The 22,044-nt window shown below is 46.2% G+C and overlaps 1 protein-coding gene and 2 non-coding genes across 3 annotated transcripts in view; 1 reads left to right on the forward strand and 2 right to left on the reverse strand.

The window, feature by feature from the left end:
- Window positions 1-22,044, reverse strand: part of GIPC2 (GIPC PDZ domain containing family member 2) — a 71,343-nt gene that overhangs the window by 39,758 nt on the left and 9,541 nt on the right. The window contains exon 2 of the mRNA XM_040406966.1: window positions 1,218-1,403. Within this exon, the coding sequence (XP_040262900.1) occupies window positions 1,218-1,403 (186 nt within the window). The remainder of the gene's footprint in view (window positions 1-1,217; window positions 1,404-22,044) is intronic.
- Window positions 9,440-9,521, forward strand: TRNAS-UGA. Its single transcript has one exon. It is a non-coding gene; the product is annotated as a tRNA-Ser (tRNA).
- Window positions 11,841-11,922, reverse strand: TRNAS-UGA. Its single transcript has one exon. It is a non-coding gene; the product is annotated as a tRNA-Ser (tRNA).

Consider the following 22,044-nt stretch of genomic DNA (forward strand, 5'->3'; position numbering starts at 1 on the left):
GTGTCCAAGCTCTGCCTATCACAGCTCAGGGGGCGTTTCCATGCTCTGCCTAATACAGCTCAGGGGGTGTGTCCATGCTCTCCCCATCACAGCTCAGGGGGCGTGTCCATGCTCTACCTATCACAGCTCAGGTGGTGTGTCCATGCTCTGTCTATCACAGCTCAGGGGGTGTGCCCATGCTCTCCCTATCACAGCTCAGGGGGCGTGTCCATGCTCTGCCTATCACAGCTCAGGGGGCGTGTCCATGATCTGCCTATCACAGCTCAGGGGGCGTGTCCATGCTCTCCCTATCACAGCTCAGGGGGCGTGTCCATGCTCTCCCTATCACAGCTCAGGGGGCGTGTCCATGCTCTGCCTTTCACAGCTCAGGGGGTGTGTCCATGCTCTCCCTATCACAGCTCAGGGGGCGTGTCCATGCTCTCCCTATCACAGCTCAGGAGGCAGTTGAAGGATGAAACTGAGCATGTGCGGCCATCTCAGTGAGCAGGTCAAAGAAATTAGAAATTAAGTGGCACTATACAGATACATTTTATTGAATAACTGAATGGCTATGCAAAATTTTTAATTACAAGCAATTACAAAAGTATTCAGATCCAGGTGCTGGTTTGAAAACTGTAGAATATTTTTCATGGGGCAAGCCCTTTAATCCTCATAGTATTAGGCCTCATTCACACTTCAGTGTTCGGTCAGTGATTTCCATCAGTGATTTTGAGCCAAAACCAGGTGCGGCTCTAAACACAGAACAGGTGTAGATCTTTCCCTTAGGGCCCTTGCACACGACTATTGTCCTGCACTCATAGGATTTTATGAGTGCAGGACAATAGCCCCGCGGGCGGCCCGACGTGCAGGGCATCATTGTAATCTATGATGCTGTGTGCTCCCGTACCCACAATCAATGCCGGGACATATGGCCCGCTTATGGACCGTATGTCTCGGAGGCCATACGGTCGTGTGCAAGGACCCTTATACTTTACGTCTGTGGAGGCTCCACTCCTGGTTTTGATGAAAATCACTGACCAAAACAAGGCTTTACCCTTGTTAGATCAGCAGTTTGTGCTCCGGAGCTGCTCTCCCTATAATCCCCGGGGACAGGAGGTTTTCTGGTCACCTGGTTACCCCTATAGTCCCACCTATGTATTATATCCAGGTTTCCCTTCATTTCAATTTATTTCAGGCACTTCTGGTGACAAAAGCAGAAAAACGCGGTAAAACGTTACCTTTATAAAAGCGACCCCCGCGCCATTGTCCGTGATGGTCAACCCCAAAGCATCATCTGCCTTCAGCACGTCCACTTCTTTCTTTGAACCTTTTACATGGGCGAAGATGAAGTCTTCAAGGCCGATCTGCCCTCCTAGGAGTTTATCCATGTCGATTTTATGGGTGTTCAAGGTGCAAAATAAGATCTAAAGGAAGAAAATTCATAGTACTATTAATAAAAGTCTAAGATTACAAAAAACTCGCCTGCATTCTACCAGAAACAGTGCCACTCCTCTCCGCAGGCTGTCTCTGGTATTGCAGCTTTGCTCCATTGAAGTGAATAGGGATGAACTGCAGTACCGCACCCAACCAGTGGACAGGGGTGGAGCTGGAGGACAGAATAGGAAAACAAAAAAAAACTAACCGTGCCCAAACTGTTTTCACTATCGTTCTGTAATGTAATGATTAACGCTTTGGACTTTGAATCCGCTAACCTGAGGTCAACTCATGGCGGGACATCAAGCATATGACTAAAAGCAGAATCTTATACTGAATTTTAACCTCCATTCCTCAGTTAAACACTCCTTAAAATTCCTTGCTAGAATCCCCCAGAACATGCACACCATGTGTTCGGCACCCACCAGCAGGATCAACCCCATTACACAATCCATAACACCTGGTGGGGTTGCTCCTGCTGAGTACGTCGATACTTTAATAATTGGTTGCGCCGTTCCAGAGCAAATTTGCTATTTATTAATATATAAAAGTAGGTTTTTGGTGCACCAAGTGGCGGCCCTGTGCACCCGAGCTACTCTTCTCTTACTGCCTCTCATCCCTTCCCTTGATTGACAGGGATAGGTACCTTGTGTGAACAGACCCTTAGGCCCTGTGCACACGACCGTGTCCGTTTTGCAACCCGCAAGATACAGATGCGGTCTATGTGCCGCCTGCATTTTTTTTCTGCACACCCATTCACTTTGATGGGTCAGTAGTCCGCATTTTGCGGTCATATTCTGTCTTTTCGCGGAACAGACGGATAGTCCATGTGCTTTCCGCATCCGTATGTCCGTTCCACAAAAAGACAGAACATGTCCTATACTTGGCTGCAAAATACGGAACCTTTGAAGTCATGAGTCTGCAAAAAATGTGGATGCAACATGGATCACCTCTGACAAATTAGACTTTATTTTCCTAACTTCCATCTCAACAGAGGTTACCCCATCTCAGGACAACCACTTTACCACTCTGCCACGACCACACGATCCGACTCGGTCATTACTAGTCTTTTGTTTCAGCGAGGGAGAACCTGTATATGAAGGAACGACCAAACATGGAAACTTTCTTCAACTATGGTCCTGAGGAGCACGTGTTCCACAGACAAAGAGAACATAGGGAGCGCCTTGTAGTTATGGCCATGTGGTTAAGGCGACTACGCGCCTGATGTTTCCATATTTTGAAGATCCACAAATTTGCAGACCGCAAAATACATACGGTTGTGTGCACGAGGCCGTAACATGGTGACACTTTCTTTTGGCACTTTTTGCATTCAATAATTTTAGTGAAGGATTTGCTTCTGTTCAGAACCGCTGTATCGGGAGGTTGAGTACCCATCATAATCCTATCCCTAACGCGGGTTTTGCGACATACCAATAAAAAAAAACATCAGGCGCGTAGTTGGCAATATTCAAACCTGAAGGGGGGGGCGCCTCAATAGATTTCAAGGCCATCGCCTTAACCACATGGCCACAACTACAAGGCGCTCCCTATGTTCTCCTTGTCTGTGGAACACGTGCTCCTCAGGACCATAGTTGAAGAAAGTTTCCATGTTTGGTCGTTCCTTCATATACAGGTTCTCCCTCGCTGAAACAAAAGACTAGTAATGACCGAGTCGGATCGTGTGGTCTTGGCAGAGTGGTAAAGTGGTTGTCCTGAGATGGGGTAACCTCTGTTGAGATGGAAGGGCAAGTTAGGAAAATAAAGTCTAATTTGTCAGAGGTGATCTGGTCCCTGCTGGACTGGAAGAGTGACACGCTATCTACATGTGTAGGTTAATGTTTTACACTGACGAGCATAGGCGTAACAATGCTTTGAACCTTTGACTTTCAGGCTCCATATGTCACCATCCACTAGAGCTTCCAATGGGAGAACGTGTAGAAGAGACCTGGGAACAGATTTCGAGCGAGACATGCTTGGATCTGATCGAGAACATGCCCAGAAGCATTCAGGCAGTGTTGAAAGCCAAAGGTGGATTCATAAAATACTAACAAAATAATATTTAGGAGCAAAACAGTAACAATGCAGTTACATGACAAGAATCTGCAGAACTAATCATACGCTAAATAGCTGCAAGTCCAATTGGTGTATGAGATAGCCGAGATGATTGTCTATAAAATGATGGTAGCCTCCCGTTCGGAGCTGTAGTGGATGGTGAGATATGGAGCCTGAAAGCCAAAAGTTCTAAACATTGTTACCCTTTTGCTCGTCAGTGTGTTGCTAGATTCACAGGAGCGTGCCAAGGATCTGTTTGCACATATTTGCTGACAGAAGCTATGATGTGCCTTCAGACATGTTTGGGGAATGTATTGCTGTGGCAGATCACTAACTTTTCCATCAAACCTCTGTAGATGTTTTTGGAAGGAGGATGGATTCTTAGCTAGTTCAGACTTGCTCTCCCTGTTCAGTGAGACAGTAGGCAGTTAGGCTACTTTCACATCTGCGGCACCGCGATCCGGCCGCCAGTTCCGGCAGAGAATGCCAGGAATCGACCGGACACAAAACCAAAGCATGCAGCAGTTTGTTTGTACCCGGACGATTCTCTGCATATTTGCCGGATCGTGACCGGATCTCAGCCAGACCCCATTATGGTTAATAGGCCCGGCATTCCAGTTGCATCCTGCAGCGCCGGATCCGGCGAATTACAGCAGGCTGTTCTCTGCCGGAATCCATGCCGCAGATGTGAAAGTAGCCTTATAAATGAGTCGGTCAGGAGAAGACGTAGGTTATGGGCCTCATAGCATGGACTAAAGCTTAGGCTTCTGGCCTGGCTTAGTAGCTCTCATTGCTGTTGTGATTTGGAGTTCTGCACCTCGTCACTAGGAACTAGAGATGTCTCCAATAGTTTGCCGGCGAATAGTTCCCAGCGAACATAGCTTGTTCGCGTTCGCCGCGGCGGGCGAACATATGCGATGTTCGGTCCACCCCCTATTCGTCATCATTGAGTAAACTTTGACCCTGTACCTCACAGTCAGCAGACACATTCCAGCCAATCAGCAGCAGACCCTCCCTCCCAGACCCTCCCACCTCCTGGACAGCATCCATTTTAGATTCATTCGGAAGCTGCAGTCTTAGTGAGAGGAGGGACAGTGCTGCTGCTGCTGATTTATTAGGAAAATCGATAGCTAGGCCAGTGTATTCTGTGTCCACTACAGTCCTGAAGGACTCATCTGATCTCTGCTGTAAGGACAGCACCGCAAAAAGCCCTTTTTTAATTTTTTCTTCCTGTGTAATCTAATTGCAGTTGCCTGCCAGCGTGTGTGTCAGGCTCACAGCGTATACTGTGCCCACTTGCCCAGTGCCACCACTCATATCTGGTGTCACAATAGCTTGCATTTAAAAAAAACAAAAAACTTTTTGAACTGTGAAATAATAGCAGTCAGTTGCCTGCACGCGTGTGTGTTTCAGGCCCTGCCAGGGCACAGTGTCACCAGCGCAACTCATATCTGGTGTCACAGTGGTGCACATTTAAAAAAAAACTACAGTTTTGACTGTAATAGATTGAATAGCAGTTAGTTGTCTGCAAGCGTGTGTGTCAGGCCTACAGTGTCTACTCTGCCAACTTCTGCCAGTGCAAAGTGCCACTCATATCTGGTGTCACAGTAGCTTGCACGCATAGTACAACTTAACTAATCTAAAAAAAATGACAGGCAGAGGCAGGCCACCCCGCAGGGGCCATCGTGGTCGTGGTGCTGTGATTCCCTTTGGCCCTAGAATAATGCCCCGTGTTCAGAGGCCACGTACCCTGAACTCGAAAAGTTCTGAGGACATAGTTGACTGGCTAACACAGGACACCCAATCTTCTACAGCTTCCGCTCGGAACCTTGACGCATCATCCTCCTCCAGCTCAGCTTCGGGCACCTCTCAAGTTACCACTCGCCCGCCTGCCACCACCACCAACACTAGCACCACAGCCGCTTCACTTGATCTGTCAGAGGAGTTATTTACACATCAGTTGGAAGAAATGAGTGATGCCCAACCATTATTGCCAGAGGATGTAGATAACAGGGATATGTCTCAGTCAGGCAGCATTACACACATGGACGTACGGTGTGATGAGGATGATGATGTTGTACCCGCTGCTGCTTCCTTTGCTGAGTTGTCAGATACAAGTGAAGCGGTTGATGATGACGATGTGTACGTGGATGTCACGTGGGTGCCCGCTCGAAGAGAAGAAGAACAGGGTGAAAGTTCAGATGGGGAGACAGAGAGGAGGAGGAGACGAGTTGGAAGCAGGGGGAGGTCGTCGCAAGGAGCTAGTGGCACAGTCAGACAGCATGCATCGGCACCCGGGGTCAGCCAGACAGCACGCCAATCAACGCATGCTGTTGCCACCACCAGAATGCCGTCATTGCAAAGCTCAGCAGTGTGGCATTTTTTTTGTGTGTCTGCCTGTGACAACAGCGATGCCATTTGCAACCTGTGCCAAAAGAAACTGAGTCGTGGGAAGTCCAACACCCACCTAGGTACAACTGCTTTGCGAAGGCACATGATCGCACATCACAAACGCCAATGGGATCAACACATGATGAGTACAAGCAGCACACAAATTCAAAGCCGCCATCCTCCTCCTGGTCCAGCATCTTCAGCCACGTCAACCACTGCTGTCCTCCTTGCCCCCTCTCAACCACCCGCCACTCCGCCTCTCACCTTCAGCAGTTCCTGCTCATCTGCCCACAGTCAGGTGTCTGTCAAGGACATGTTTGAGCGTAAGAAGCCAATGTCACAAAGTCACCCCCTTGCCCGGCGTCTGACAGCTGGCTTGTCTGAACTCTTAGCCCGCCAGCTTTTACCATACAAGCTGGTGGAGTCTGAGGCGTTCCAAATATTTGTAGCTATTGGGACACCGCAGTGGAAGGTACCCGGCCGAAATTTCTTGCACAAAAGGCAATCCCCAACCTGTACTCGATTGTGCAAAAGGAAGTAATGGCAGGTCTGGCACACAGTGTTGGGGCAAGGGTCCATCTGACCACTGATACCTGGTGTGCAAAACACGGTCAGGGCAGGTATATCACCTACACTGCGCATTGGGTAAACCTGCTGAGTTGGTGACACCGCCACGACTTGCAGGCAGGCCTGCTGCCACCTCCTCTACTCCTATAGATTGCACGCGCAGTGCCTCAAATTTGAAGTAGGAGGACCGACCAAGCATCTTTTTCCATCTCCCCGTTCCTAAAATCGATGCCATATACACGTCCCCTGATAGGGGACGTAACAGGGATTAAACTGATAGGAATAGTACTACTTAACACACCTTATAATAATGCAGAGAGAGGCAACGCAGAGAGAGGAGTCTGAAGAAGAGGAGTCAGAGGAGGAAGGTGGCTTTGAGGAGGTGGAAGACCAACCACAGCAGGCGTCCCAGGGGGCTTGTTGTCACCTTTCGGGGACCCTTGGTGTTGTACGTGGCTGGGTGGAGGAAGAGACCTTCAATGACATCAGTGAGGACAAGGAACGGGACATGGCTAGCTTGGTATCCAACCTTATGCAAATGGGGAGTTTGCGGTTGTGCAAATGGACTGTTTGCGGTGCGTTAAACGGGGAGTTTGGTCTGTCACTGTGAAGCGGGCGTAACCGTTACACTACCTGATTGATACAACATCATACCTGATGTTTTAAAGCAAGTTATTCCAAACAATTTAGGAATGTTAGGTGATTTATGCCCTTTATGGATTAAAACCCGACTCTGCGTCAACTATGTATAATTTCCATGGGAGTTTTGCAATGGATCCCCCTCCGGCATGCCAAAGTCCAGGTGTTAGTCCCCTTGAAACAACTTTTCCATCACTATTGTGGCCAGAAAGAGTCCCTGCGGGTTGTTAAAATTCGCCGGCCTATTGAAGTCTATGGCGGTTCGCCCGGTTTGCCCGTTCGCGAAAATTTTATGTTCGCGACATCTCTACTAGGAACTGCAGGAAATGTACAGCAGAGGGATTGCATCAAGAGAATCAGATTGCTACACCTAGAAGACATTGGCATTTGGAAAACATTGCTCCAGCCCAGCCAGACCATTGTTGGGTAACTGCCTGTAAGACTATGTACTTCCATCTTGTTTGGACGTGTTCTACAACTTGCTGCCAAGTTAAGAAACCATGGGCAACATGTTCACCTCGTTCTCCTGCCTATCATTTTGCACTCCAACACCAAGGCCACCCCAAGTGTCCATCAGCCAGGACACTCTACACAGGGTGTGCCCCAATCAAACTACACTGCTCAAAAAAAATAAAGGGAACACTTAAACAACACAATGTAACTCCAAGTCAATCACACTTCTGTGAAATCAAACTGTCCACTTAGGAAGCAACACTGAGTGACAATCAATTTCACATGCTGTTGTGCAAATGGGATAGACAACAGGTGGAAATTATAGGCAATTAGCAAGACACCCCCAATAAAGGAGTGGTTCTGCAGGTGGTGACAACAGACCACTTCTCAGTTCCTATGCTTCCTGGCTGATGTTTTGGTCACTTTTGAATGCTGGCGGTGCTTTCACTCTAGTGGTAGCATGAGACAGAGTCTACAACCCACACAAGTGGCTCAGGTAGTGCAGCTTATCCAGGATGGCACATCAATGCGAGCTGTGGCAAGAAGGTTTGCTGTGTCTGTCAGCGTAGTGTCCAGAGCATGGAGGCGCTACCAGGAGACAGGCCAGTACATCAGGAGACGTGGAGGAGGCCGTAGGAGGGCAACAACCCAGCAGCAGGACCGCTACCTCCACCTTTGTGCAAGGAGGAACAGAAGGAGCACTGCCAGAGCTGTGCAAAATGACCTCCAGCAGGCCACAAATGTGCATGTGTCTGCTCAAACGGTCAGAAACAGACTCCATGAGGGTGATATAAGGGCCCGACATCCACAGGTGGGGGTTGGGCTTACAGCCTAACACCGTGCAGGACGTTTGGCATTTGCCAGAGAACACCAAGATTGGCAAATTCGCCACTGGCGCCCTGTGCTCTTCACAGATGAAAGCAGGTTCACACTGAGCACATGTGACAGACGTGACAGTCTGGAGACGCCGTGGAGAACGTTCTGCTGCCTGCAACATCCTCCAGCATGACCGGTTTGGAATTGGGTCAGTAATGGTGTGGGGTGGCATTTCTTTGGAGGGCCGCACAGCCCTCCATGTGCTCGCCAGAGGTAGCCTGACTGCCATTAGGTACCGAGATGAGATCCTCAGACCACTTGTGAGACCATATGCTAGTGCGGTTGGCCCTGGGTTCCTCCTAATGCAAGACAATGCTAGACCTCATGTGGCTGGAGTGTGTCAGCAGTTCCTGCAAGACGAAGGCAATTTAATTTCCATTATTTTTTTTTGTGTGATTTTGTTGTCAGCACATTAAACTATGTAAAGAACAAAGTATTTCAGAAGAATATTTAATTAACTCAGATCTAGGATGTGTTATTTTTGTGTTCCCTTTATTTTTTTTAACAGTGTACTTCTATCTCATGTGCAACTCCCTGGGAGTGTGGGAGGTTTGGTGGAGAGAAACCCTGCCACTGTGACTACCACCTACATCATGCCTACCAAAACTCCCATCTGCTCTACTCCCCCCTGGGTTGTTGCAGATCACCGCTGCTCGCCAATCAATGTCCTCTGGTGATGGGTTCAGGAATGGAACAAGACCTCTGACACCACCAAGGCTACTTAATGGCTGGCGGCGGTGATGTCCATGTAGACGGCACGTCACACTTCATGTCTAGCAGGGACTGGAAGCAGAGGAGAAGAGAGCTCGACAAAAGACTCAGATTTCTCATGACAGGTGAGACTTCTTTTTTTAACTTTTACATCCTGCCCATCCATCTCAGCAGAGGTTCCCCTCTAACTACAGGAGTTGACTTGGTCATTACTGTTCATGAATTTTATTTTGTTTCTACGAGGGAGAGAAAAACAAACATGGAAACTTTCACAGCGATCCTAAAGAGCAAGTTTAATCCCGACAAAGAGTGCACAGCAAACACCACACATGTAGTTGTAGTTGTGGCCGAGCGGTTAAGGCGATGGACTTGAAATCCATTGGGGTTTCCCCGCGCAGGTTCGAATCCTGCCAACTACGTTCTACAGATTTTGCTTCGGATGCCCTAAAACAAGATGTTCAATAATAGTATAATAATGGGTACTCAACCTGAGGTCCTCCTGGCACAGTAGATGCTAATTATTTGCCAAAATAATCGAATGCAAGAAATGCCAAGAGATAAAGTCAAACATGTTAAAGTGTAACTGTCATATTTTTTTTTATTTGCTAGTTTATTACAGCTCGGCATGTATACCTGAGTTACTCTGTCAATGATTGTCAAAAGATCTGTAATTACCTTATAATAACAGCTTTCATTAATGTCCTCTGTCCCTTAAAAGACAGTGGCTATGGCTTGTCTGCCTCTGGCTAAGAAGACAGAGGGGCGGTCCTTCACACTGCATGCCTGCATTAGGCTTTAGAGTGAGGAGGCGTGTCTCTCAGTAATCCAATCTGATTGGCTGGCAGGGAGCTGCTGGCTACAGCAATTGTGCATGGAAAGTGAAGGAAAGCAGTTTTGGCCTCAGAGAACTGGCAGAGGAGCCATCTTGAGAAGGTCCTCATATTGTAAATGTTTAAAGGGAGTCTTTCACCTAAAATCACCATTATAAAACACTAACATCAGGATCTCCATTACATTCCCCATATTAGAATGCTACCTTCCATATTGCTGTCCATCACCGATTTTCTCAGAAAAAACACTTTTATTCAATGTGTTAATTAGCTTCTGAAGGTGCCCAGGGGCGGCGTTCATGCAGCCGTTGCCCAGGCCCCTCGTAGCTTTTCATACGAAACCTCTCCCCTTACACCCCTCTGCCCCGCCCTAGGTTCTTCTGATTACGTCCTCCTCTTAGAAATCCAGTGCCAGCGCCGTTCAACAGATTCGCTGGGCCTGCGCACTTCATTCCCCATTATGGGCAGAGGCACAAGGCCGGCTAGATCGGGATGTACGGGCCAGCACATGCCTATTAAAGGCTCTTGTGCCTCTGCCCATAATGAAGAATTAAGTGCGCAGGCCCAGCGAATCTGTTGAATGGCGCTGGATTTCTCACTAAGAGGAGGACATAATCAGAAGAACCTAGGGCGGGGCAGAGGGGTGAAAAGGGAGGGGTTTCGTATGAAAAGCGACAAGGGGCCTGGGCAACGGCCGCATGAACGCCGCCCCTGGGCACCTTCAGAAGCTAATTAACATTGAATAAAAGTGTTTTTCTGAGAAAATCGGCGATGGACAGCAATATGGAAGGTAGCATTCTAATATGGGGAATGTAATGGAGATCCTGATGTTAGTGTTCTATAATGGTGATTTTAGGTGAAAGACTCCCTTTAAACAGCCGTAACTAAGGGAAAAACTCAAGGAAAACGGTGGTATGCGAAGAAACTAAAGATTGCTTTATGCATAATGCTGCTGCAGCAGTAACATATGCTAAAATAGATTTTTTGATGAGTTACCCTTTAAGGGTCCGTTCACATGTTCATTGCAGTATCTTATTCCCACCTCACATACAAACTAAGCCGTTGTGGCCAAGCAGTTACAGGGGATGCCAAGGATTATAAAAAAGAAAACATGGCTGCCACACCCGTCCATGAGTTGTGTTTGGTATTGCAGCTTCGTTCCATATCAATGAACCTGAGCTGCAATACCATGTACAACCTGTGGACAGGTGTTGGCGCTGTTTCAGGAAGAAAGCAGCCATGTTTATGTATTCTTAGACAACGCCCTTCAAGGTGATGATGGACTCTGATGGACTGGTGATGGACGCAGCTACAACTCTGTTGGTGGCTTTTGGAAGCCACAAGAAAGTCTGGGAGAAGAACATTTTCATGTAGGTAATATTCCTTCCCCGTCAATTAAAAAGGACAACCTTGGCTTCCGTAAGACAACTAAGATTCAGATTCAACTCTTTATCACAGAAATCAGCATCCTGGTCAAAGAATACTTTACGCTCTTGGGGGGGTCATGTATTAAGAGCGGCGTTTTAGACACCGGTCTTAATATCCCCTATGGCTAGCGGTGGATCCTCCGGAGTTATGAATTGGCGCCGGCCTCTACATAACTTCAGCGGATCCACCGCCGATTCGAAATGTAAGACTGCTTCCTAGCTGTCTTACATTTAGACCATTTTCTATGCCTAAAACAGGTGTTGAAAATGGTAAATGAGCCCATCCCCTTCCCTGTCCACGTCATGCCCACTTCTTTAGACCTGGCGCGAGCGGGGGAAAAGTCTCAGATTGCGGGTCAAATAACCTTTGCACCAGAAATACACCTGATATAGCTGTATTTCTGGTTAGTAAATGACCCCCTTCAAATACAAGTCCAACCTTGTTCAAAACCAACCAATTTTTTTTTCCAAAAAGCTAGGACGTAGTTGGCAGGATTCGAACCTGCGCGGGGAAACCCCAATGGATTTCAAGTCCATCGCCTTAACCGCTCGGCCACAACTACACACAGAGGGCAGGTGTTTTGTGTGCACTCTTGGTCGGTAGTAGAAGGACTCTTCAGGCTCACAATGGAAGAAAATCTTCTGTGTTTGTTTTTCCCTTCGAATACAGGTCCTCCCTGACTGACAACAAATGAAGTTCATGAATATGAAAGAGACAGTCAACAGATAGCAGAACTGTATCTAGATGTGGTTAAAAGGGTTCTCTGGACTAAAGATATTAAGGACCTCTCCTCAAGATAAGTCATCAATATCAGATTGGTGGGGGTCCGACACCCAGCCACCTCACCCTTCAGCTGTTTCGGGCAGAGCGGGAAACTGTACAGTATATGGAGTGGAAGCAGAAGGCTCCATCCACTGTGCACTTTCTGGCACCGACACACAGGGTGTGGGGTGTCGGATCCCACTGGTCTGATACTGATGACCTATGCTGAGGATGGGTCCTCAATATCTGTACCCTGGACAATTCCTTTAAGGTGATGGACTTAAAAACCAATTGGGATCCCATACCAGGCTTGAGTCTTCCAGATGCCCCAAAAAGGAAATTCTGCAGCCTTACGGTTTGGGGGGATGTTTACTTGCATTCAACACCTATTCGAAATAATAACATCTTAAAGGGGCTGTCCCATCTGGAGATTTATGGCCTATTTATAGGACCCACCTCTGGGACCTGGTCCTCTCAATAACGGGGCCCAGCCATGAATGGAGATATGGATACCAAGCATGTGCGGAGATGTCTATTTCTTTTGGGGTCTGTATTAATTAAGGAGGTTTGGTCTGGAGTCTGAATGTATAGGATATCTTGATCTGTCTGGGGTCTAAATATCTTTGGAGGTCTTGTCCAAAATCTTTGGGGTCTGCAGATATGGTGGCACAGGATATGTCTGGGATACACCAGTCTCATGACGATCAATGTATGAGACCTTGAAATTTCTAGCTACGCCCATCCTCGTGTTCATGTGCCATCAGATGGTGCATCACATAGCATGGACATATCCCCCCCCCACCCCTAAACCAAGCTCCACAGTATGGTATTAATGAGCTTCACATGTAGCATGCCTCAGTATGACTTCACACATAGTCATGTTCTTTTTTTTAATTCAAGTTGAATGGTTCTGGATCTGTCTGAGGAATCCGCGTGGATGTTGCCCGTGTATTGGGGGCCGCCGCAAATTGCAGTCCCCAATGCACGGAACGGCCGTGTGCATGAGCCCTAAAGCTAGAAGAGGGCAGAGGAACATAATAATTCAGCTTGCAAACATGCCTCCACCTGTGAACCCATAGGCTTTTACGATATCTAAGTCTTAAAAAGCCAGTACCAGTGCAAAATAAATGACAAAAATTTCCTGTCGTTTTGTGTCTACAGCTCCAGTTCAGGATAATGTGTCTCCATGGTAACAGACAGCGAGCAAACTCTTTGCAGTCAGATCCTACAGTCATCTCCCTTCTGTTTGTCCTCTATCTCTTGCCAGCCTAACGAAGGTAAGAACAAAGTAGAGGACAAATGGAAGAAAGTAGGATCTGACTACTGGATCTGACTACACAGGGTTTGTTTGTAGTCTGTAACCATGGTGACATGCAGTCTACATATCAGCTGCAGACACAAAATGATAGGAGATCTTTCCTTGCGACCTATTGTTTTATTGTTCATTTACATGCACTGGGACAGTAAAAAAATAAATAGTTGTGAAGGTGGACATGGCCTTTAATTAGACTTCTGAGTGCAGCATACAAGAGCGGCCATTTCTCAATTAACTATTTTTACGATCTCCGTTTGACATCCCGCAACGTTTTTTGGAGCGTGTAAATGAGGTTTATTGCTATCGATGAGTAAAGGTTTAGTGTATTCACTGATGCGGTGATTCGTTTTTATAGCAGAACCTCCTTTGTCTGCTCCCTTCTGACTCCATGGTGATCCGTACAAACCAGATCTTATCATTGCCAAGAAACAAAAAGGACAAAAACTCATGACTCACAGCCTTAAGGCAGGTGAAATCTCAAGTCACAGGAATCTAGAGGAAACCAGCCCAGAACTGGAGATATGAGGGACTTTCCTGGGTTTCTGAGGGACCACTACAGGTGGCCGTACACATTACACAAACCTAGGCTGAACCCTTCAATTTCATTGGGACAGGCTGACCTTAATATTGGGGAGTCCTGACTTTTCCACTGACGAAAAGGGTCGGGCATGTTGGATTTCGACATGCACAATCCCTTGTTCTCACATGAGCTAGGCCTCTGTAGTCCAGTTCCTGTACGAGTTGGGAGAACAGGTAAAAGCCTGGGTTCACATCACTGTTTCATTTTCCGTTCTTCTGATCCGTCAGAAGAGCAGAAGAAAAAAAATGGACCTGTAAAAAAAACTACGTTATGCACATTTTGCATCCGTTTTAGCCATTTTCATCTGAGATCCGTTTCTTTCGACAGAAAAAAGTCCTGCAATGCAAAAACAGATACGAAATGTGCATAACGGATGCTCAGGATCCGTCTTACAGGATCCGTTTTTTTATTTTTTTTTCTGCTCTTCACCGGAACTTCCCTAATATATAGATAGGGAACTTCTGGTGACAAAAATACTACTCAATAGAGGCACATTAGGGTACAGTCACGCGGTCAGGTTCCTGATGCGGTTTTTGAAGTTAAAATCAAGAGTGGATCACAAAAGAAGAGAAAATATAAAAGGACAGATACGACTTTTTTTAGTTCAATCCTGGTTTTGGCAGAAACCTGACCGCGTGGCCGAACCCTTTTAAGAACAGCAGATCTGTCAACAGCAGCTTGTTGATGGTTTCCAGCTTAGCGACACCTTTTCTTTACTAAAGAAAAAAATGAGAGAAGGGCGAGGTTCACATCGTATTTGTGTTGTACTTTAAAGAGTAACTAAACCTTTATATGAACGCAAAAAAACGGAACGTAAGCAAAGAGGCCTTATATGAAGTTTTAATATGTTGTCCCTAATGCCCTAATAAAACGATTTCCAATATACTTTATTAATCAATTTTGTATTTTTATTATACTTTTACTTCCCTAAAGCGCGCCATTCACTGTGCACTAAAAACTCTGTTTGTTCTCTGTACAATGTGCTCCCCGGAGGTTTACTAACTCTTGGCATGGGTACCCTGCACCCATGTACTATGCCAGGATTAGCGGAGGGGGCTCTTGCTTCTGCCTGCTACGCCAAGCTAAGAGAACTGCATGTCGGCGGTGTACAGAGAACAGAGTGCACAGTGAATGTCGCGCTTTAGAGAAGTAAAAGTATAATAAAAATACAAAATTGATTAATAAAGTATATTGGAAATCGTTTTATTAGGGCATTAGGGACAACATATTAAAACTTCATATAAGGCCTCTTTGTTTACGTTCCGTTTTTTTGCGTTCCGTATACGGAGCCATTCACTTCAATGGATCCGCAAAAAAAGGAAGGTACTCCGTATGCCTTCCGTTTCCGTATTTCCGTTCTAAGATAGTATAACAGTATAATAGGACATGTTCTATCAGGGGCCAGCTGTTCCATTCCGCAAAAAAACGGAATGCACACAGACGTCATCCGTATATTTTGCAGATCCGTTTTTTGCGGACCGCAAAATACTGAAAAAGCCATATGCAAGAGGCCTAAAGGTTTAGTTACTCTTTAAGGCCTCTTGCACATGACTCAGTATTGCGCTTTCTCAGTATTATGCGGTCCGCAAAAAAAGGATCCGCAACCAATACGGATGACGTCTGTGTGCATTCCGTTTTTTGCGGAATGGAACAGCTGGCCCCTGATAGTATAACAGTACAAGGGTCCATTCGCACATGCGTGTGTGTTTTGCGGATCCACGGATGCGCAAAACACGGACAGCGGCAATGTGCGTTCCGCATTTTGTGGACCGCACATCGCCGGCACTAATAGAATATGCCTATTCTTGTCCGCAATTGCGGACAAGAATAGTGCATGTTCTATTTTTTTCGGGAACGGAATTGCGGACCCGGCATTGCGGGTCCATTCACACGTCCGTAAGTGTTTTGCGGATCCGCAAAAAAACGGACACCTGCAATGTGCAATCCGCAATTTGGGGACCGCACATCACAGACACTATAATAGAAAATGCCTTTTCTGGTCCGCAATTGCGGACAAGAATAGGACATGTTCTATTTTTTTTTTTTCAGGAACTTAATTGCGGATCCTGAAAAAACGGATTCGGATCCCGCGGATGCGGATCCAGGAAATGCGGATTTGCATCCGTCACAGCCTCATTTAAAGTGAACGGGTCCGCAAATTGCGGAACGAATGCGGACCCAAATTATGGACGTGTGAATGGACCCTATAGGACATGTTCTATCTCTGAACGGAAATACGGAAACGGAAGGCATACGGAGCACCTTCCGTTTTTTTTTGCGAATCCATTGAAATGAATGGTCCCGAATACAGTCTGTATACGGAACGCAAAAAATGGAACGTAAATGGAAAAAAAAAAACGTTCGTGTGCAAGAGGCCTAAGAATGCCCTCCAGGAAAGCTGCTGGCGCGCATGTTACGTGTCTATGGGGTTGCATTAGCTCAAAAGAGTGTCCTCTAGGCTGGTAAAGGTCAGTATACCAGGAGGATGGCATAGTGCCGTAGAATTTTTCTTTTATGTTTTTGAAATGGGACCCTATGGGTAATGGATGGTAGTGCATGGCATTCCTCATGGGCATCGGTTTAACCCATACATTCCCCTATATACGTTAAGAAGAGGTCAAAAAAGAACTTTAGAAGTGCTCATGGGGTTCCCTTTGTCTCTCAATCCTGCAGTAGTTCACCGCCTCTCACCTACGACACACAAGCCATACAATGCCGCCACCCTGGTATTTATGCCCATTGCTAGATTAACCATATAATCACCATGTAGCATGGCGGAGCTTCCTCATATAACACAGAACTGTGCGCTGCCTACAAGGAAGGCCGCTACCGGCGCAGACAACCCGGCGGCCGCCAATTCGCACGTAGGATCTTGTCCTAGTGCCAGCCACTCGGAACAAATATTTACTATGAAAACACTGGGGTGATTGTACGGGACGAGGGATTTTACATTAGTACCTGGTGACTAAAGATTTCCCTGTATGAGCAGTCCCCTAAACAGGATGCTGTAGTGTGTCTCATTCAATTAGGGAATACTTAAAGGGATTTCCAGGATTAGATAAAAAGATGGCTGCTTTCTTCCAGAAACAGCGCCACCCCTGCCCACAGTTTGGGTATGGTATTGCAGCTGAGTCCCATTCACTTTAACGAAGCTGGGTGCTGTTACTTCTGGGGGCAGTCATGCTTTTTCAATCAATCCCCTTAATCAACTTTAAATATGCTACATGCCATTTTTGCAATAATGCCCCCTGCGGAGAAGTATACCTACCTGTCTGGACTTGATCCTGTTGATTTCTCCATTATAGGTTCCATTCGGAGACATAACTTGAATCTCTTCAGCACCAATGCAAAATCTACCTGATGTCCCCCATGTACCGTGCCCATTTATAATAATAGAGTCTTGCTATGGGGCAGGGGGGTCTTTGGGTCTCTGGCACACGGGCTTGGGTGCGACTACACCCTCTGCACCCCATAGAGCTATAGCCTCCGCCTATAGAAATACTTTGGGTGGGAATTCCCTTTTCACAAGTCATATGTCAGCATTGCTAATTACATGGGTGTCATGGCAGTATTAACCACCGCCATATCCTGTACGTGTGATCTGTATGAATATTTGTATGATTCATGTTTTTGACTTCCCGTATTGACAAGAAGGCGTCTTATGTTTCCCAACTACAAGCAGCAGCCTGGGGTATGTAGTTCTCCTACGACTGCATCAAAAGGGTCGTCATTTTCAGTCCTGCATTATTTCTCTACTTTCTACAGCAAAAGTGAATGCCCACATGTAAAAAAAAACAGTCTGCTTTTATCACAAAAATTCTGTTCGGATTCATATTATATATATTGTACAATAGTCAGAGCTCCGTTTTCCGATGCACAGCTCCAAATCCTGAAAATGATAACAGGCTGGCTTTCCTGCTGCCACCACTAGAGGGAGCTCACTGCATACTGGGTTATTATTCAGTTCAATGTATATACAGTCCGCAGTAAGCTCCCTCTAGTGGTGGCTGCTGGAGCAGCCCTGTTATGTCATTATGGAGTATCACTGAAGCCTGATGGGTTATGTTTTTTCACAAGTTTTTTTTTTTTTTTACAGGTTTTGCCAATTTGGTGGATTTGTTTGAATTTCACACCACCCTTTTAGCTGCTATGCCCCCGCATAGACATGGCCGGATCCGACAAGCGTCTGTTACAACCAAAAGAATAAGTTTCCATCATTTTGAACTAATATGCAACCAAAGATATAAATGATATGAACCTGTAGTAGTGCAGCCAATTATATATGTCACACATATAGATGTACATGTATGTGGGGCACTGGACATATGGGACATAAAGCAGTCATCATGGGGGTCAGGGATTTTTCTGCATTTCCTACCAGTCATCCCATAGACAAATCCTACTGATACCAGAGAGCAATAGAGTGCACTGACCAACACAGTGAAGTAGTCCCGTTCGCTCTGGTGTTTAGACTTCGGCCTCTTGCACACGACCGTATGGCTTTTTTTTTGTATTTTGCGGTCCGCAAAAAATACGGATGACGTCCGTGTGCATTCCGTTTTTTGCGGAACGGAACAGCTGGCCCCTGATAGAACAGTCCTATCCTTGTCCGTTATGCGGACAATTATAGGACATGTTCTATCTTTGAACGGAACGGGAATACGGAAACGGGCCGTATACGAAACCATTCATTTCAATGGATCCACAAAAAAAAATGGAAGGTACTCCGTATGCCTTCCGTTTCCGTTTTTCCGTTCCGTGCCCCACATACACGTACGGAACGTAAACGGAAAAAAAAAAACGTTTGTGTGCAAGAGGCCTTAACCTTACAGGCCTGCCTTGGTTTATCTTCGGCCATAATTAGCCCTTAGGCCTGTTTAACACTGGCAATTTCATCTACTTATAAAGCGCAGTCCGCAATTTAAAGGGGAGTTTCCCACCAGACGACCAATTTTGTGCAATTTTCTCTGGTACTCTGTAAGAGCTTGTTATACAACTCTAGGAAAAAAGCCAAAATAGACACGTAGCTACAACCCCCCCCCCCCCCCCCCCATAGCAGTGACTAGGCATAAGACCCGTAGGAATATCTGCAGCAGGCCGACAGTAAATCTGATTTCCTCCTCACATTGTGATAAAAATTTGGTATAAAAAAGCAATCAAAATTCCAAATTATATTGTAGATCTGAGCTGGAAATGATCAGACATTCTGGATTATCAAATGTTGGAGTAAACTGAGTGTTTTTTATGCAAAGGTGTAACATGAAGTCCCCGGGTCCCAATGTAAAATATGCATCAGGGCCCCCGCCTGCCATGTGTCATTTATAATGGTTGTGTCTACCTATGTGGCGAGGCACCGGTGCCCTGGCGCAACTGCTGTCTTTAGACCCCTGTTATTGGACTAGCTGTAAGGCCTCTTTCACACGGGCGTTGTGGGAAAAGGTGCGGGTGCGTTGCGGGAACACCCGCGATTTTTCCACACGAGTGCAAAACATTGTAATGCGTTTTGCACTCGCGTGAGAAAAATCGCGCATGTTTGGTACCCAAACCCGAACTTCTTCACAGAAGTTCAGGTTTGGGTTAGTTGTAGTGTAGATTGTATTATTTCCCCTTATAACATGGTTATAAGGGAAAATAATAGCATTCTGAATACAGACTGCATAGTACAATAGCGATGGAGGGGTTAAAAAAATAAAATAAAAATTAAACTCACCTTAGTCCACTTGATCGCAGCCCGGCATCTCGTCTGTCTCCTTTGCTGAACAGGACCTGTGGTGACGTCACTCCGGTCATCACATGATCCATCACCATGGTAAAAGATCATGTGATGACCGGAGTGACGTCACCACAGGTCCTTTTCCAGAAATCAACAAAGAAGGAGACAGAAGAGATGCCGGCTGCGCGATCAAGTGGATTAAGGCGAGTTTAGTTTTAATTTTTATTTTTTTAACCCCTCCAGCCCTATTTTACTATGCATTCTGTATTCAGAATGCTATTATTTTTCCTTATAACCATGTTATAAGGGAAAATAATAATGATCGGGTCTCCATCCCGATCGTCTCCTAGCAACCGTGCGTGAAAATCGCACCGCATCCGCACTTGCAATTTTCACGCAACCCCATTCATTTCTATGGGGCCTGCGTTACGTGAAAAAACGCACAAATAGGAGCATGCTGCGATTTTCACGCAACGCACAAGTGATGCATGAAAATCACCGCTCGTGTGCACAGCCCCATAGAAATGAATGGGTCCAGATTCAGTGCGGGTGCAATGCATTCAACTCACGCATCGCACCCGCGCGGAATACTCGCCCGTGTGAAAGGGGCCTTAAAGGGATTTTCTGTTTTGGACAATCTCTACTTGTTAGAAAGGTCCATTTAAAGTAAAATGATCACCAAGTGTCCCCCAGCGATCAGCTGTAATCTGCGGAGACACCTGACGGTAAGTGTTCGATTTCGCTACAGCACCACCAGTGGGCAATTTATGTATTACACATCAAAGGGGTTGTGTCTGTGTAATGCGGGACGGAGCAGGTCCTCCAGAGCGAGAGACGCTCTTTGTAACCACTCTGACCAAGAAATTAGAATCCTGAACAGAGTCCCCCCTCTAGTAACCCAGAATTCCCAAATATATTATATGGGAATGGGTTCTCTAATCTAATCCTAATGCAGAATGCAGCCGATCAATGGACCAGGTAGCGCGTTACTAACAAGCATGTCTACTGAGAAGGTTGTAAAGGCACTGCTCCAGTTTTTGGGCGTATAAAAGTTGCTAATTTTTGCACAGGAACGTGTGCAACTTTTTGCGCTTTTGCGATGCCATCGTCTCTTTTATAAGACTGGACAGGGTAAGACCTATGTGGTCTGACAGATTTTCTGGCACAAGTTACATATAGTAACATAGCAGTATGATGGGGCACTTGGATGGACACCAGTAGTGATTGCCCGTCGGTGCTCTACCAGTGGTACATGTATGGGTACACACCATAGAGAGAAATTTATCAAGACTGGCGCATGTTTTGGCGTATCAGAATCAAAAGTCTGTGATTTCAGATGTAACTTGTGCCAGAAAACTGATGTAAGTGGTCTTAAATTTGTCAGACCACATAGGTCTTACCCTCTCTGGTCTTTTATAAAAGGGCAGAAAGTTGCACACAGTCCTGTGCAAAAATCTGTACGCCAAAAAAATGGAGTAGTGCCTTTAATAAATTCCCCCATATATCTAAGGGTTACTTGCACTGTCCTAATAATTTGTGTTGGTAAATTCAGGCAGTTTAAAGGGGTATTCCGGTTAGATTAAGTTATACTATAACTATTAGATCGATGGGGGTCCTACCGCAGGGACCCCCATCGATCACGAGAACAGGGGCCCCGTACCCTCTGCAGCCGCCCTGAAATAAATTAAGCGGCGGTCCATTGATTTCTATCGGAATTCTGGAGACAGACGAGCAGATATCTTAAACTCACGGGAATACCCCTTTAAGCCCTATCCCATTCCCACCCAAAATCCAGCTGGAAACCCCCACTCTCGGGCAGGGTAAACCTGCATTTTTGGGCCAGGGCAAGTTAAATGATGATAAATAATGCAATATATTATATGCAATGCGACCCAACACAATATGGAAATCATTCTTAGGGCTTGTTCACATGACCGCAAACTGCGGATCCGCAAAACACGGATGCAGCCCGTGTGCCCTCCGCAATTTACAAAACGGAAGGGACGGCCCATTATAGAAATGCCTATTCTTGTCCGCAAAACGGACAAGAATAGGACACGACTTATAATTTTTGCGGGGCCACGGAACGGAGCGAAGTGAATGCGCCTCGGATGCGTCACCAAACCACGGTCGTGTGAACAAGCCCTTATAGTGTAATGTAGTGCCCAATGGTGGACATGCAGATTACAGTTTTTTGAAGTCAACCTATTCCATCAGGTCCTCTGCGTGAGCTGCGACAGATAATACGGCTTCATCTCTGTCATCTGAACTTGCAGAATTTGGCTGTAACAAATATTTCTCTGGACCATATATC

The sequence above is a fragment of the Bufo bufo genome, chromosome 9, assembly GCF_905171765.1.
Source record: "Bufo bufo chromosome 9, aBufBuf1.1, whole genome shotgun sequence".
Taxonomy (NCBI): Eukaryota; Metazoa; Chordata; class Amphibia; order Anura; family Bufonidae; genus Bufo; species Bufo bufo.